This window comes from Miniopterus schreibersii, assembly GCF_964146895.1.
Source record: "Miniopterus schreibersii genome assembly, chromosome: 1".
Classification (NCBI taxonomy): domain Eukaryota; kingdom Metazoa; phylum Chordata; class Mammalia; order Chiroptera; family Miniopteridae; genus Miniopterus; species Miniopterus schreibersii.
Genome location: NC_138101.1, coordinates 200,921,115 through 200,933,325, shown reverse-complemented (window position 1 = coordinate 200,933,325; position 12,211 = coordinate 200,921,115). Strand labels below are relative to the sequence as shown.

At 66.4% G+C, this 12,211-nt stretch overlaps 1 protein-coding gene across 2 annotated transcripts in view; it reads right to left on the bottom strand.

The window, feature by feature from the left end:
* Positions 1–344: 344 nt before the first annotated feature.
* The window catches only part of KIF26A (kinesin family member 26A), a gene marked incomplete at its 5' end in the record, with an annotated part of 39,243 nt that continues 27,376 nt past the window's right edge, over positions 345–12,211 (bottom strand). For both annotated transcript variants that reach the window (XM_081129364.1, XM_081129365.1), the window contains 11 exons: positions 345–1,421; positions 1,607–1,757; positions 2,099–2,119; positions 2,221–2,423; positions 2,923–5,680; positions 6,241–6,403; positions 6,701–6,857; positions 6,950–7,133; positions 7,239–7,501; positions 7,819–7,912; positions 8,496–8,708. In XM_081129364.1, coding sequence (XP_080985490.1) covers positions 1,240–1,421; positions 1,607–1,757; positions 2,099–2,119; positions 2,221–2,423; positions 2,923–5,680; positions 6,241–6,403; positions 6,701–6,857; positions 6,950–7,133; positions 7,239–7,501; positions 7,819–7,912; positions 8,496–8,708 — 4,389 coding nt within the window. In that variant the 3' untranslated portion in view covers positions 345–1,239. The remainder of the gene's footprint in view (positions 1,422–1,606; positions 1,758–2,098; positions 2,120–2,220; positions 2,424–2,922; positions 5,681–6,240; positions 6,404–6,700; positions 6,858–6,949; positions 7,134–7,238; positions 7,502–7,818; positions 7,913–8,495; positions 8,709–12,211) is intronic.

Here is a 12,211-nt window from a genome sequence, read left to right as displayed (position 1 = left end):
GGGGCCTCCAAGGGCACACTGCCACCCCTGCCTCGATTTCCCTAGATAACATAACCCCTGGGAAGGGAGCCAGGGGCCTACCAGAAAATGCAGTTTCCCAACAGCCCAGTCCCCAACCCCCTGCCTCAGTCTCATGACCCCAAGTGGCTGGGGAAGGGGGACAGAGAAGGGGGGGGTCACCTGCCAGGCTGGTCCAACATGGGCGCTGCAGGGCTCGTGGGCCTAGAATGAGTCCCCTGCTGTCCCCAAGAGCCCAGACCCCTGGACACATCCCTCGACCACCCTGCGGCCCTCGCCAGCGCCCTCCAAGGAGAGCAGAGCGCCAGTGACTCAGGAGCCCCGGGAACAGTCAACACGTCTTTTATTCACAAAGAGAAGCCCTGGAAAGATGTAACCTACACATCTGTACAAGGTGTGGGCACCCTCAGAAAAACGCCCGACGGCCGGAGAACAGCCCATCATGACTGGAATGCCACACACCGGCCAGCAGGCTCCCCCGGGTCGCCGCCCTGCCCAGGGCACCCCCAAGAGCGAGCCCAGCCGGAGGGACGCCTTCCGTAGAAAACCATAAAAACATAGATCTTCTGTCTTCAAATTCCCCCTGCAAATACCACGTTTATAGGCAAAATGATATAAAAATACGAACCTAACAGAACCTGTACAAAACCCTATCCCCCGTCTCTTGTGTGTTGGTTTTTGCTTTTTGCTGTGGTTTTGGTAAGAATTCCTGCCGTGGAAGAAGGTGCCGTGTGAACTTGGGCTGGGCCCTGGGCACTGCCCTCCAGTGTCCTCGGAGCAGGACCCACCCCCTGCTGGGGCGACCTGCAGAGGAAACCCCGCAGAGCGCGGGCTCGGCCCGGACACAGCCGTAAGGGAAAAACCACCCTGAATCCTGAGGGCCGGGGGCCCAGGCCGCAGCCCACGGACCTCCCGATGACCACGGCCGCGCCCACGCACACCGGCTGCTGGTGTCGAGTCCTTAGCACCAAACGTAAAAGGAAGAGAAATCCATTTCCAGGTAAAGGCACTTGCGCTGCTGTCTGGGTGGGACGGTCCCCTAGTCCTGTGCACACTCGGCCCCGTCCACGCCGCTCCCTCGTGTTCCACCACCTCCGAGCCCCCCGGCCTGCACCAGGCCCTCCACATTCACGTCCCTCCAACCCCCACCACATCCTCCATCCACCCCACGTCCCGCCTCACGCCCTACACGTCCCCACCCCCAAGTCCCGGTGCCCAGCCTCAGACGTCCACCTCCTGCGGCCCCGGGGTAGCGGCCGGGGTGGTGATGCTGATGTCGAAGCAGGTGACCATCATGACGTGGGCCTTGCACAGGTTCACGTGCTGCTCCAGGGCAGCTGTGACTCGCTCCAGGGCTGCCAGGTACTCGACCGACTCGGGCTCCAGCTCAGGGTCCACCTCGACTGGCGGGGGGACAGAAGACAGCTGGTCAGGCGGGGTGCCTGGAGCTCTGGAAGGAGAGTGGGGTGCTCGGGGCAAACGGTGGCCAAGAGGAACCAGGGCGGGGGTGGAGTCAGGTTCCCACAAGCCTGTGCCTGGGGGGGATGGGGGGGTCTCACTGCCCCCGCCAGCAGAGGGGAGGACTCACACTGCGCCAGCCAGCGGCCGGGCTCCACCATCAGCCGGCCCTGCGTCTCTGCCAGCTCCGCGCAAAGGAGCTCGTGCTTGGCCCGCACGTCCCGCAGCCTCTGCTGCCTGCGCTCGGCCAGCCGCAGCTTCGCGCTGATGCACGCCAGGCCCTGGGTGGCAGAGGACCGAGGGTGGACTCAGGCACGAAGGGCTCCAAGGGGCTCCCTGCACCCCCAGGATCGCCCATGCATCTCCTTCCATCCTCCAGGCCTGGGTGAGCACACGAGGGCCTCAGGGGTAGGACCTGGGCACACAGGTCAGGCTGGCACCAGGTGAAGCTCCCGAGCAGCCTGCCAGGAACCTGGGCCCAGGATGAATGGCCACGGTGCTGGGAACCCCAACCCGGTGCAACTCCAGGGAACAACAGGGGCGGCCGCAGGACCCCTCCAGCCACCCACTCTTTGCCCACGGTGGGCATCGGGGCCAACACGGGCTCAGGGCCTATTCCTACCTTCTCCACTTCCTGGGAGGGCTGTGGACAAGAGGGAAAGGTGAGGTCAGAGGTCTGCCGGCCACTGCCCTGGGGGCCCACCTGCCATGCCAGGGACGCCCTCCACGCACGCCCTCCCCTACCTCCGGCTCCTCCCGAGGGGGCGCACGGTGCCGCTGCAGGCGCTGTACGTCGTCGATCTCGTACACCTTGATCTCGAAGGGCTCCTTCAGCGAGGCACCCAGGGGCGGGGGCAGGTCCACCCACTGCCCGGGCAGGCTGGGTTTGCGGCCCAGGGCAGCGGCGTCGGGCAGTGGGGCAGGGATCAGCCGTCTCCGCTGCAGACCTGGAACAGAGCCAGCGCCCCGGGTGAGCAGGGGCCAGAGCCTCCGAGCCCCCGGCCGGGGTCCCGACGGGAGAGAGCACAGGGCCCGAATCAGAACTGCCCGCCAGCCCTGCCCCGTGGAGCAGATGCACCCTCAGTCTCCCAGCTGCTAATGACTGCCCACATCCTAACTCACCACCCCAGCAGGCCCTGAGCCAGGCGCCAGGCCCCTTCTCCCCACCTGCCGACCCCTCCCACACACCAGCCAATGGCCAGGTCCCCCCAGCCACCCACGGGGTGAGGAACGGGCCCACCCCACCCAGGCCCCCAGAGACAGAGGGTCCCAGGGACGGAGGCAGGGGCCTCAGTCAGCTGGGCACCGGTCCTGTCCCATCAGGGTGACCCACGCGGCCCACCGGCGCCCACTCCGACGGAGACGGGGCCCTCCCCTGAGGCAGACACACCGGGCGTGTCTATAGACCACAGGGGGCTGTGCCCAGGGCGGGCGGGCACCACTCACCCGTGGCCCTCTTCTTGGGGGACTTGAGGCTGCGGGCGCGGGAGCCCGGGGAGGCGGCCCCGCTGTCGCTCATGGAGTCGGGCGCGGAGGACGCACTGCCCGTGGCCTCGCTGTCCCGCATCATGCTCTCGTAGCCGCTGCTGCCCCCGCTGTGGTAGAACAGGGCCGTGCGGCCCATGGCGGGGGGCAGCTCCCCGCTCAGCACGCTGCTGTTGTCGCTGCCGTGGCCACTGCTGTAGCGCTGGGGCCGCCGCGGGGCCGTCACCTTGCTGTAGGGGGAGGGCAGGGCGGGGCCCGCGGGCGGCCGCTCCCCTCCCGCGTGGACACCGCTGTCGTTGCCGCTGTCCGAGTCGGCCGAGCCCCAGCAGGGGCCGCCCCGGCCAGGGGATCCGCCGGCGGCCAGCTCATTCACGCGGCTGTGGGCAGCCCGGAGGGCCTGCTTGGTGCCCATGATGGTGCCCCGGCTGGCTTTGGCCCCAAGGCCAGGCGTTGCCCGAGGAGCTGCCCTGGGACCTGCCACAGGGCCACCAGGGGTCCTGCCTGCCACGGGGGCCAGCGGCTTCGCAGAGGCACCCAAAGCCCTTGACCCGCTAGCGGCCAGGCTGCGGCCCTTGCTCCCACCAGCTGGGGACTTGGGGGTTCCCACGGCCTTGGCCGGGCTGCCCCTACAAACAGGAGTGGGCCCGGGCGCAGGGCTGGTGGGCGGCACACCCAGCCTGGGCACGGCCCGGGCGGGCCTCCCGGCGGTGTCCCTGGCCTTGCTGCTGCCCTGCGTCAGTCCCTCCAGGGACCCATGGGTGGTGGGACGGTGCACGGCCTCCACCTTGGCGGCCCGGGCCTTCAGACTGGACATGGCCCTGGAGACCGAGTGGTCGGCCCGGCAGCTGGGCCTGGTCTCCTCCTCCCCCCGGCAGAAGGCAGCAGCCCCAGTCCGGGTCAGGCCCCCCACCGGGAGAGGGGTGGGCATGGGGCTGGTCTTGTGCTCCAGGCTGGACTTGCGCACGGGCGGGGCGGGGGGTGCTGACCCGCTGGGCCTTGGGAACACGACCCCCTTGGAAGCCACACTCCTCTTGCTGCTGGGGGCAGCCTTCGAGCTGCCCAAGCAGGCCACTGCCTCCGCCGAGACATCCCCACAGGATGTGGCAGGCGTGGTCACACCCAGCGTGGTGGCCCCCCTCCGCAGCGGTGGGATCTGAGCCACGGCCTCCGGCCTCTGGGCTACCCTGGTTGCCAGCTCACAGCCATCCACCACCCTCTGGGCACAGGCCAGCACTGGGGCCGGGCTGGGGGTCCTTCCGGCAGAGGCCACCTGGAGGGAGCCACCTTCATCTCCCTGGAGCAGCCAGGGGTCCTCCAACAGGCCTCCACGGCCAGGCGGGCTCAGGGCCAGGCGAGGGCAGCCGGCATGACTGGCCGTTGAGGTAGTTCTGGGTTTCCGGGGAAGGCTGGAGTGGATGGTCTGTGCCGGGGCTGCCCTGTGTGGGGACGCAGCCTGGGGCTCCCCGCCAGGTCGGGGAAAGGCCGCTGCAGCCACAGGGCCAGGACTGTCCTGTGTGTCCTGCTCTGAGAACCCCAAGCTGCGGTCCTCTGGAGAGCCATCCAGGATTGGGGGGCCCAGAGGGCCAGGCCCTGCTGGTGAGTCAGGGCTAAAAGGGTCTGGGCTGGCCCTGGAGGGTGGCTGCGGTGCGGGGCCCAGGCTGCTGGCCGTGCAGACGCTGACCTCGCTGAGCCAGGAGCTGACGGAGGAGCCAGGAGCCTGCGCAGTGTAGGCGTCAAACTCATCGTTGATGCTGCTGATGATGCTCACGGGCCTCGACCCCGAGGCCAGTGCCTGCAGGGAGCAGTCGCTGCTGAAGCTGGCCAGGCTGGCAGGGCGCCCGCCCAGGGACAGCTCCTCCACCACCGTGAACACCAGCTCGTCTTCGCCATTCAGCTCCACAGGCTGCTGCAGAGTCACTGTGGTGGTCAGCAGGCCCCGCTCCAGGCGGCCCCGTGCGGACGGGCGGGGGTGGCCCACCTGCCCACTCATACCCGCCGGGGGGGTGCGGACCACGCTGTCAGCACCCCCACCTTCGGACTCATCTGGGGCTCGGTCAGCATCCAGCTGCCCAGGTGGCAGAGGGGCTGGGCTGGGCAGTGGCCTCCTGCTTCCGCCCCCTGGGACACTGTCCGGCCCAAGCGGCTCAGGCCTGGTGCTGCCATCCTCCCTCTGGTCACTGGTGGCCCTGGAGGGCTCCGGGGTGCCCCGGTGGGCGTCTGGGCCGGGGCTGCTGTGAGGTGTGCTGACAGCTAGTGGGGCACCCATGGCCATCCTGGGGGCCGCAGCCTCGGGCAGCGAGGGCTTCCTGCCCCCGCGGGCTGGGCCGGCCAGGGCTCCGGAGGGGCCCTCGCTGCCGTCAATGCACTCGAGCCGCTCCTGCAGCTCCGCGAAGGTGCTGCAGCGGAAGTGGTCGGCGTCCCGCGGGCCCCCGGAGGGCCGGCGGCGGCTCAGAGCAGGGATGATGGGTACGAAGTCCGGGGGGCCCTCGTTGTCCGTGAGCTCGCGGTCTGACAGCGCTGCCCCGCCGGGCCCCACGTAAATGACTGTGTCACAGGACTGCTCACTGCTGGATGAGTAGTCGGGGTCGCCAGGCGAGCCGGGGGCCAGGCGGTTGGAGTCCAGGGCCCCGGAGCGGGGGTGGAAAGGTGGCAGGGTCGGGGGGCGATGGGTCCGGCCTTCCTCACAGGAGCTGTCCCCGCCCGAGGAACTGGATGCGTACTAGGGGCAGAGCAGGTGTGTGAGCACCAATCCCCACCCACCTCCTCCTCCTGCCCCCCACACCCCCAGCTGCACAGGACACTCTTGTGAAGGGCGTGTCAGCAGCAGCCACCGGCCTCGGGCACCCAGCACGGACACTAAGCACAGCCGAGTCCTCAGCAACTTCCAAGGAAACAATAAGAACTGAATCAGGGGAAGCGAGAACACGAGCCCATGGCCCTGTGCCCAAGACTCCGGATCCAGGACCCAGACCCAGGTCCCTCTGATCCCAGGGTGCCCTGGGCCCTTTTGCCCAGGAAGTGCCCTGCTGGTTGGCGAGGTGGGGAGGCCACGGGGATGACACTACACCGTAAGGCCCCCGGGAGCAACTCCCACTTCTGCTGGGACATCGGGTGACCTCAGGCATGGCCCCTGCCTCTGGGCAAAACCAGGTAGGCGCAGTCCTGTGATCCCTGTGACACAGGGAGTCCCAGCTCCCCCAGCATGCGGGGCAGAGACCCTAGGAGAACAGAAGGCCCTGGGCTCTGGGGTGGGCAGGGCAGGTAGGGCAGGGAACCTACCTTGACCTTCTTCCTGCGCAGGCGGTGAACGCGGGCGGCCAGCTGCGCGGTGCTGAGTGTCTCGGCATGGCGGGCCGGCGCGTCCGAGACGTGGGCGATCATGGTGGTGTGGCAGCTGGTGGTGGCCAGGGCCTCCCGCAGCAGCATGGTGAGACGGTGTTCCCTGGGGGCGAAGGGGGGTCAGGACAAGAGGCCAGCATGGGGTGCAGGGCTGCGGTGGGGGAGGCAGGCCTCTCGCCAGACCAGGGCAGTGCCTGCATCGCCAGGGGCAGGTCTGCTGCCCCACTTTGTTCCGTGGGCACTGGGACCCCCAACAGGCCTGTTGGGTAGTGAGGCCCTCAGGTGGTGGAGAAACAGAACTAACGAGCTCGGGAGCCAGACACACGGACCCGCCCGACCTGCACCTGGCTGGTCCCCAGGGGCCACCTGTCCAGTGCCCACCAAGGAGCCCACTGCTCACCTGTAGGGCACATGCTTGGCTCCGCTCACTAGGGCCAAGATGACACTGCCCAAGGCCGATAGACTCAGGTGGCCCCCAGGGGCGTCCCCGCTCCTGCTGGGCGCCCCATCACAGCTGCCCAGGTCAATCAGGTGTAGGCGGCTGCGGCCTCCGGACACTGGAACCAGAGAGCCGGTGGGTGAGGCGCAGCCCCGGGACAGTGACCCTGCCCCGACGGCGACCCCGGCCGCGGGCGCAGTGGACACCTACTTCCGCCCCTGCCGCACTTCTCCACGCGGTACTGGTAGATGTGCAGAGTGAAGAGCATGTGGGAGCTGCTCCGGGCGTCCTCCGGGCAGCTGGACCGGCTGGTGCTACGGGCGGCCAGGGCTGCGTCCAGGTAGAAGGCCGCCTTCTCGGCTGTGGGTGCCCGCAGCTCACTCTGGTTCTGGAGCTGGGCCAGGAGGGGAAAACGATGCCTCAGTGGCTCGGAGCCAAGATGAAGCCCCCCCAGCCCAACCCCCACCCCGCACGACCGACTGGGGAGGCGTTCGCGTACCTGTGCCCCACAGACAGGGTCCTCCCGAAGGTACACACCCGGAGACTGTGCGTCCTGGAGGCTGCCCGAGGCCACCTCGGCCAGCAGGTCCCGCAGGCTCTGGTCCCGGCCACACACCTCCACGGCCGAGACGCGGACTGAGAAGCGGGTGCCAGTCCTCTCCTTGCGCTCGTCAATGAGCCTGAAGAGCCAGGAGATGGCGCAGGGCACGACACCCAGGCTCTGGGGCGAGCTGTCCTTCCCAATCATGGTGTAAGACTTGCCTGAGGGCCACGCAAACGGGTCAGGGCCCACCCCACGATCAGCCTGACCAGCCCTCAGAGCCCAGCTCACCCAGTAGCTGCCTCTCTGGCCTCGCCTGGGGCTCTCAGGGCCAACCTGGGGCCACTGAGACCACAGGGGCCTCTTCTGACAAGCTCCAAGGCCACCCTGTCTTCCATGCCTGCAGGGTTTCGGCTTCCTCTCTAAGAGTCCCCAACCCCAAGTGCCCCCCCTACTGCCCATGTGGGATATGCCCCTGTCCCCCTCCCCTCCCAGAAATGGGGCCCAGGGACTGTAGATGGACGATGGGGGTGCTCACCGAGGCTCGTGTGGCCGAAGGAAAAAATGCAACCGTCAGCCCCACTGACCACTGACTGGAGCACATCAGCCACCGTCCCGGAGCAGACCTCGGCCTGGGGGAGGGACGTGGAGTCATCAAGCACCAGAGTCAAGGGATCGTCTCCGGGCCCCCATCACGTCTTGTCCCCATCGCATGCAGGCAGGCAGCTCACAGGGTGGCCAGGCTGGCACACACGTGACCAAGGACACAGAGATCTCTACGTGCACACTGAGCGCACACAGACAGGAATGGATACACACAGCACACACAGCAGGAACCGGCCAGTCACATGACTGACAGGCACACGCAAGGCACACAAGGTACACTGCCGTTGTGGGCACAGCAGGACCCAGGCCACAGCACACACGTGGTCCCGGCATGTACAGGACACGCAGGGAGCACTCCCAGAGCTCACACCCATCCAGGGCCAGACACACGACGGGTCAGAGAGCTCCCGCAGAGGCCGGGCTCTTCCTGGAAACAGTCTGAGAACCAGGCCAGGAGGGGAGGGGGCCGACACACGCCCTGAGGTTGGGGGGGGCACGTGGAAAGGAAACGTCAAGGGCCTATTCTGCGCCGCAGCTCTGGGCCTCCTGGCTCTGACCCCCTGGCCCTGAGCTGGCAGCCCCCAGGCCCCAGGACAGCACCGCCCTCACCTGCTCGGAATCCTGGGGGAAGACGGCGTCGAAGGCAAACATCTTAGGGACCGAGGTGGTGGCAGCCCGTCGGGGGCCGGCGCTGCCCGGGGGGCCGGCAGCCGGGTCATAAAGGGTCACCTGCTTCTTCCGGGGGTCCACCTTCAGGAAGGACGTGGACTCGGCTGAGCGCTGGGCCCCCTGGGCGGGCCAGACCCGCAGCATGACCTTCACCTGGGGAGGCAGGGGGAGAGGCGTGGAAGCAGCCGCCCACCCGCCCGGCTGTGATAATTACAGGGCGGGGGAGCCGGGCGCAAGCGGGAGCTGGGACAGCGGGCCGGGCCCCCGCACAGGATCCGCCACAGGAATGCAGGCACCCGCGCCCCTGCTCCGGGCCGGAGGGGCCCCCTATGAGGTCAGCGGGGCAGGCGGGGAGCAAGGCTGGAGGAAAGGTGGGGCTGTGCCAGGCACATCGACACTGGGCAGGACAGGGCCACAGGACAGAGGGAAGACAGAGCAGGGGGCAGGCTCTGGACACCCCAGTGGGCAGAGGGACAGAAGTTCAGGGACTGTACCCAAGTGTCCCCACCTGCCCTCAATGTGGGGTCCATCCACACCCTCTCGCTGACTCTGACACAAGACCAGGTGACCCCAGAGGCTCAGAAAGCTTGAGAGCAAATCGCCCTCACAGGCACCCACAGCTCTGCCAGCTTCCTGGGTGCAGCAGCCACATGCACCCCCACCCCACCCCACCCGGGCCCACTACAGCTCAAGGAGGGAGAAAACAGGCTCAGAGAGGTCAGCTGTCCTGCTGGTGTCACACAGCCTGAGAGTGGTCTCCTGAAATCCCAAACCCTAAATCTGAGGGAACAGGGAGGAAGGGAGAGAGGCCAGCAGAGGGGCAGCAAGACCCCCCGCAAAGGAAGACACTGGCCTAGGCCTCTCCCAGCTGGGCCCTGCCCCCTGTGCTCCACCCAGTGGGGGGGGCTGTTCAGCCCACCCTGGGCCCCTCCGACTCCGGACCTGGGGACCAGCTCCGTGAAAGCGCAGCTGGAGGAGGCACGTCCCTGGACTGGGGCTGGGACCCAACGGCAGAGGGGCGCTCAGGCCCCGAAGCACAGTTCACTCCAGGCTAAGAGGGGGGGCCCCAGCCCCCCAGATGTCTCAGTGCAGCCTCCTCTCCCCTGGGGCCCCTCCTCCCAGCCCCAGGCCCTGAGTCCTTCAGGGTGCTGAGCACAGCTGCCACCTCGAGTCCTGGAAACAGACGCCCAGAGTGGGCTCTGGAAACCCAGGCGCTGTCAGGGTTCGGGTCTGCAGGAAGCCAGGAGGACACACTGGGGAGAGACTGTGACAGTCCTCGTGGAGACGCGAGTCCTGAAGGCCTCGGGTGGGGCGAGTAGGGGAGAGACTGGGAGGCCAGGTTGGGGGCCAAAGTGGGGAAGGGAAGGGACAGAGCAGAGCAGGAGGGTAGTCTGAGCTCAGCCAGCCCAGGACCAGGCAGCCTCCGCTCTTGTTTCCAAAAAACACAAAAACAGACACAAAAATGTGTCCCTCCTGCAGGAGACTCGGCTTCCTGGAGGCTGGTCCGGCCCCACCGCCCTAGCCTTTAAGGGAACAGGAGGCTGGAGGGAGGGGAGGGGTGGCCAAGAACCAAGATGCCCCCAAACCTGCGCCAAAACAACCCCCAGACAGCGCCTCCTCCGTACAGCCCAGGACCACAGGGCAGGGTCCGGTGGGGGCGCCCCCCTGAACCAGAGCCCTTCCTGGGAAAAGGCACCTTCGTCCACAGCCCGATTTCTCCATTACGGTGTAAAAACCAAGTTACCACACTCATCTCACAGCCAATATTTTTCACGGACTTAATTGTAAGTGACAGACACAGAACACCCCCAGAAATGGCCCACCCTGGGCAGTTCACGAGGGCACTATCTCCGCCCCTTCGGCGGGTGGCACATTGACATGCAAAACCTGCCCTGGAAGGAGCACGTGCCCCATCCTCGGGGACACGCGGAGCACTTTGCAACTGTGCTCCTCCACCGGCTCCATTAGCCCAGAATCGATTATTTTATTCCCCGGCCACCGAACAAAACTATTTCATTTCCAAACGCCGTTGCCAAGCGGAGAACATGTGCTCTGCCCAGTCGTTTGGGGCCATTTTTCTCAACGTGAACTCCCCGACCACTTCAGGAGCCAAATGGGTTCTGCAGAGGAGAGGGTTCCTGGCGGGCAGAGCCCTCAAGGAGCCGCGGTGGAGGGGTGGGGGGGCGGGGGGACATCGGCCATCCAGCTAAAGGCACCAGCCATTGTCTGCGAGGATCCTGCCAATTGCCGTGGGGAAATGACAATGTCTCCGAACATGAATGTTCAGATATTACAAAGCCCCACCAAATAGCTGCTGGTTAGAAAAAAAACATATTTTGCATAAAAAAGGGGCTTTGGCTCCCAAGCTGTGGCCCAGGCAGCAGGGGGAAGTGCGCTACACCCACGTGACACGGGGATGTCTTCTTTAATACAGGGAGATGATGAATTACCCTAAGAAGCACGTTAATGTCAGGAATCAAGCGTAATCTAACTTCTCTTCTGTGACAATATTAAATGCCTTTCAGGAGGCATTTCTGATGGTGATGTTAGTGCAAATAACAGGCGGGGAGGCAGGGAGGGGCGCTGGGTGGGCGGTGACCGGACTGACTGGTGGCCAGGGGCAGAGGGAGAGAGTCCCCCACAGAGAAGGAGGGACCCGCCCTGGGTGGGAGCCTGGCTCCAGGGGGGGCCCGGTGCCTCATGTAACCCGGCAAGAACCCAGGGTGCATGCTGCAGTGGGTAACCCTCCAGCTGCCCACCCCAGACACCAGCCCGCCCCTGCCCACCCCGTCTGCAGACAAAGCCCAGACAATACCCAGAGGCCAAGTGACCAGGCCAAGGTCAAAGCCAGGCCCTCCCCAAGCCCATTTGCTCTGTCCAGCTCGCAGTGTCCTCCCACTGGCCCAGGTAGAGCTCAGGTCGCCACTCAGCAGGCTCCTGGGGGCCACTGATGCGATGCCTCCATGGACACAGAGCCCAGCTCACTGAACGGGCCCATGAACCCAAGTGTACACTCAGATCCCGCACACGCAGGGCCCTGAACAGGGTTCCAATGCCATGACCGGGAACCCAGACAGGGCTTGGACGGAACCCAGTCTCAGCACAAGGCTGCACGGGCCAGGGGTCAGAGCCAGGGTGGCCAGGACCCAGCCAGCCTGGTCGTGACTGGGCAAGGCCCTTCACCCCTGTGGGCCTCAGTTTTCCCATTGGAACCAAAACACATTCCCTCTTTTCCCACAGTGGGCTACAGCTGGGATCTGCCATAGATCCGGGGAGCTGGGGGTCCCACCCCTGCCCCCAGACCCACCAGAGGGCTGAGTACTAGCAAAGGCAAGGCAAAGGGGTTCCTGGGGTCAGACCCCAACCCCTAGTCCCAGGAAGCCCTGGCTGCCCCGTCCCACACCGAGACCAGCATATGGCCCTGGGACCCCCCACCCATTTCCTATACCCCACCCCCAGTCTCCCAGGCTCTATGCCGACACCCTGAGCCAACAAGGTTGGCCTAGGTCTCAGTCTCCCCAGCTGCACCCCCGATGACCACCTTGTACAACCTGGGGGAAGGAAGCAGAGGTCTGTCTCCTGCACCCCCTCCCCACACCTGCTCAAACACCCCTGGACTCATCCCCCCTACCCCGCCGGGAGGGCACCCCCAAATC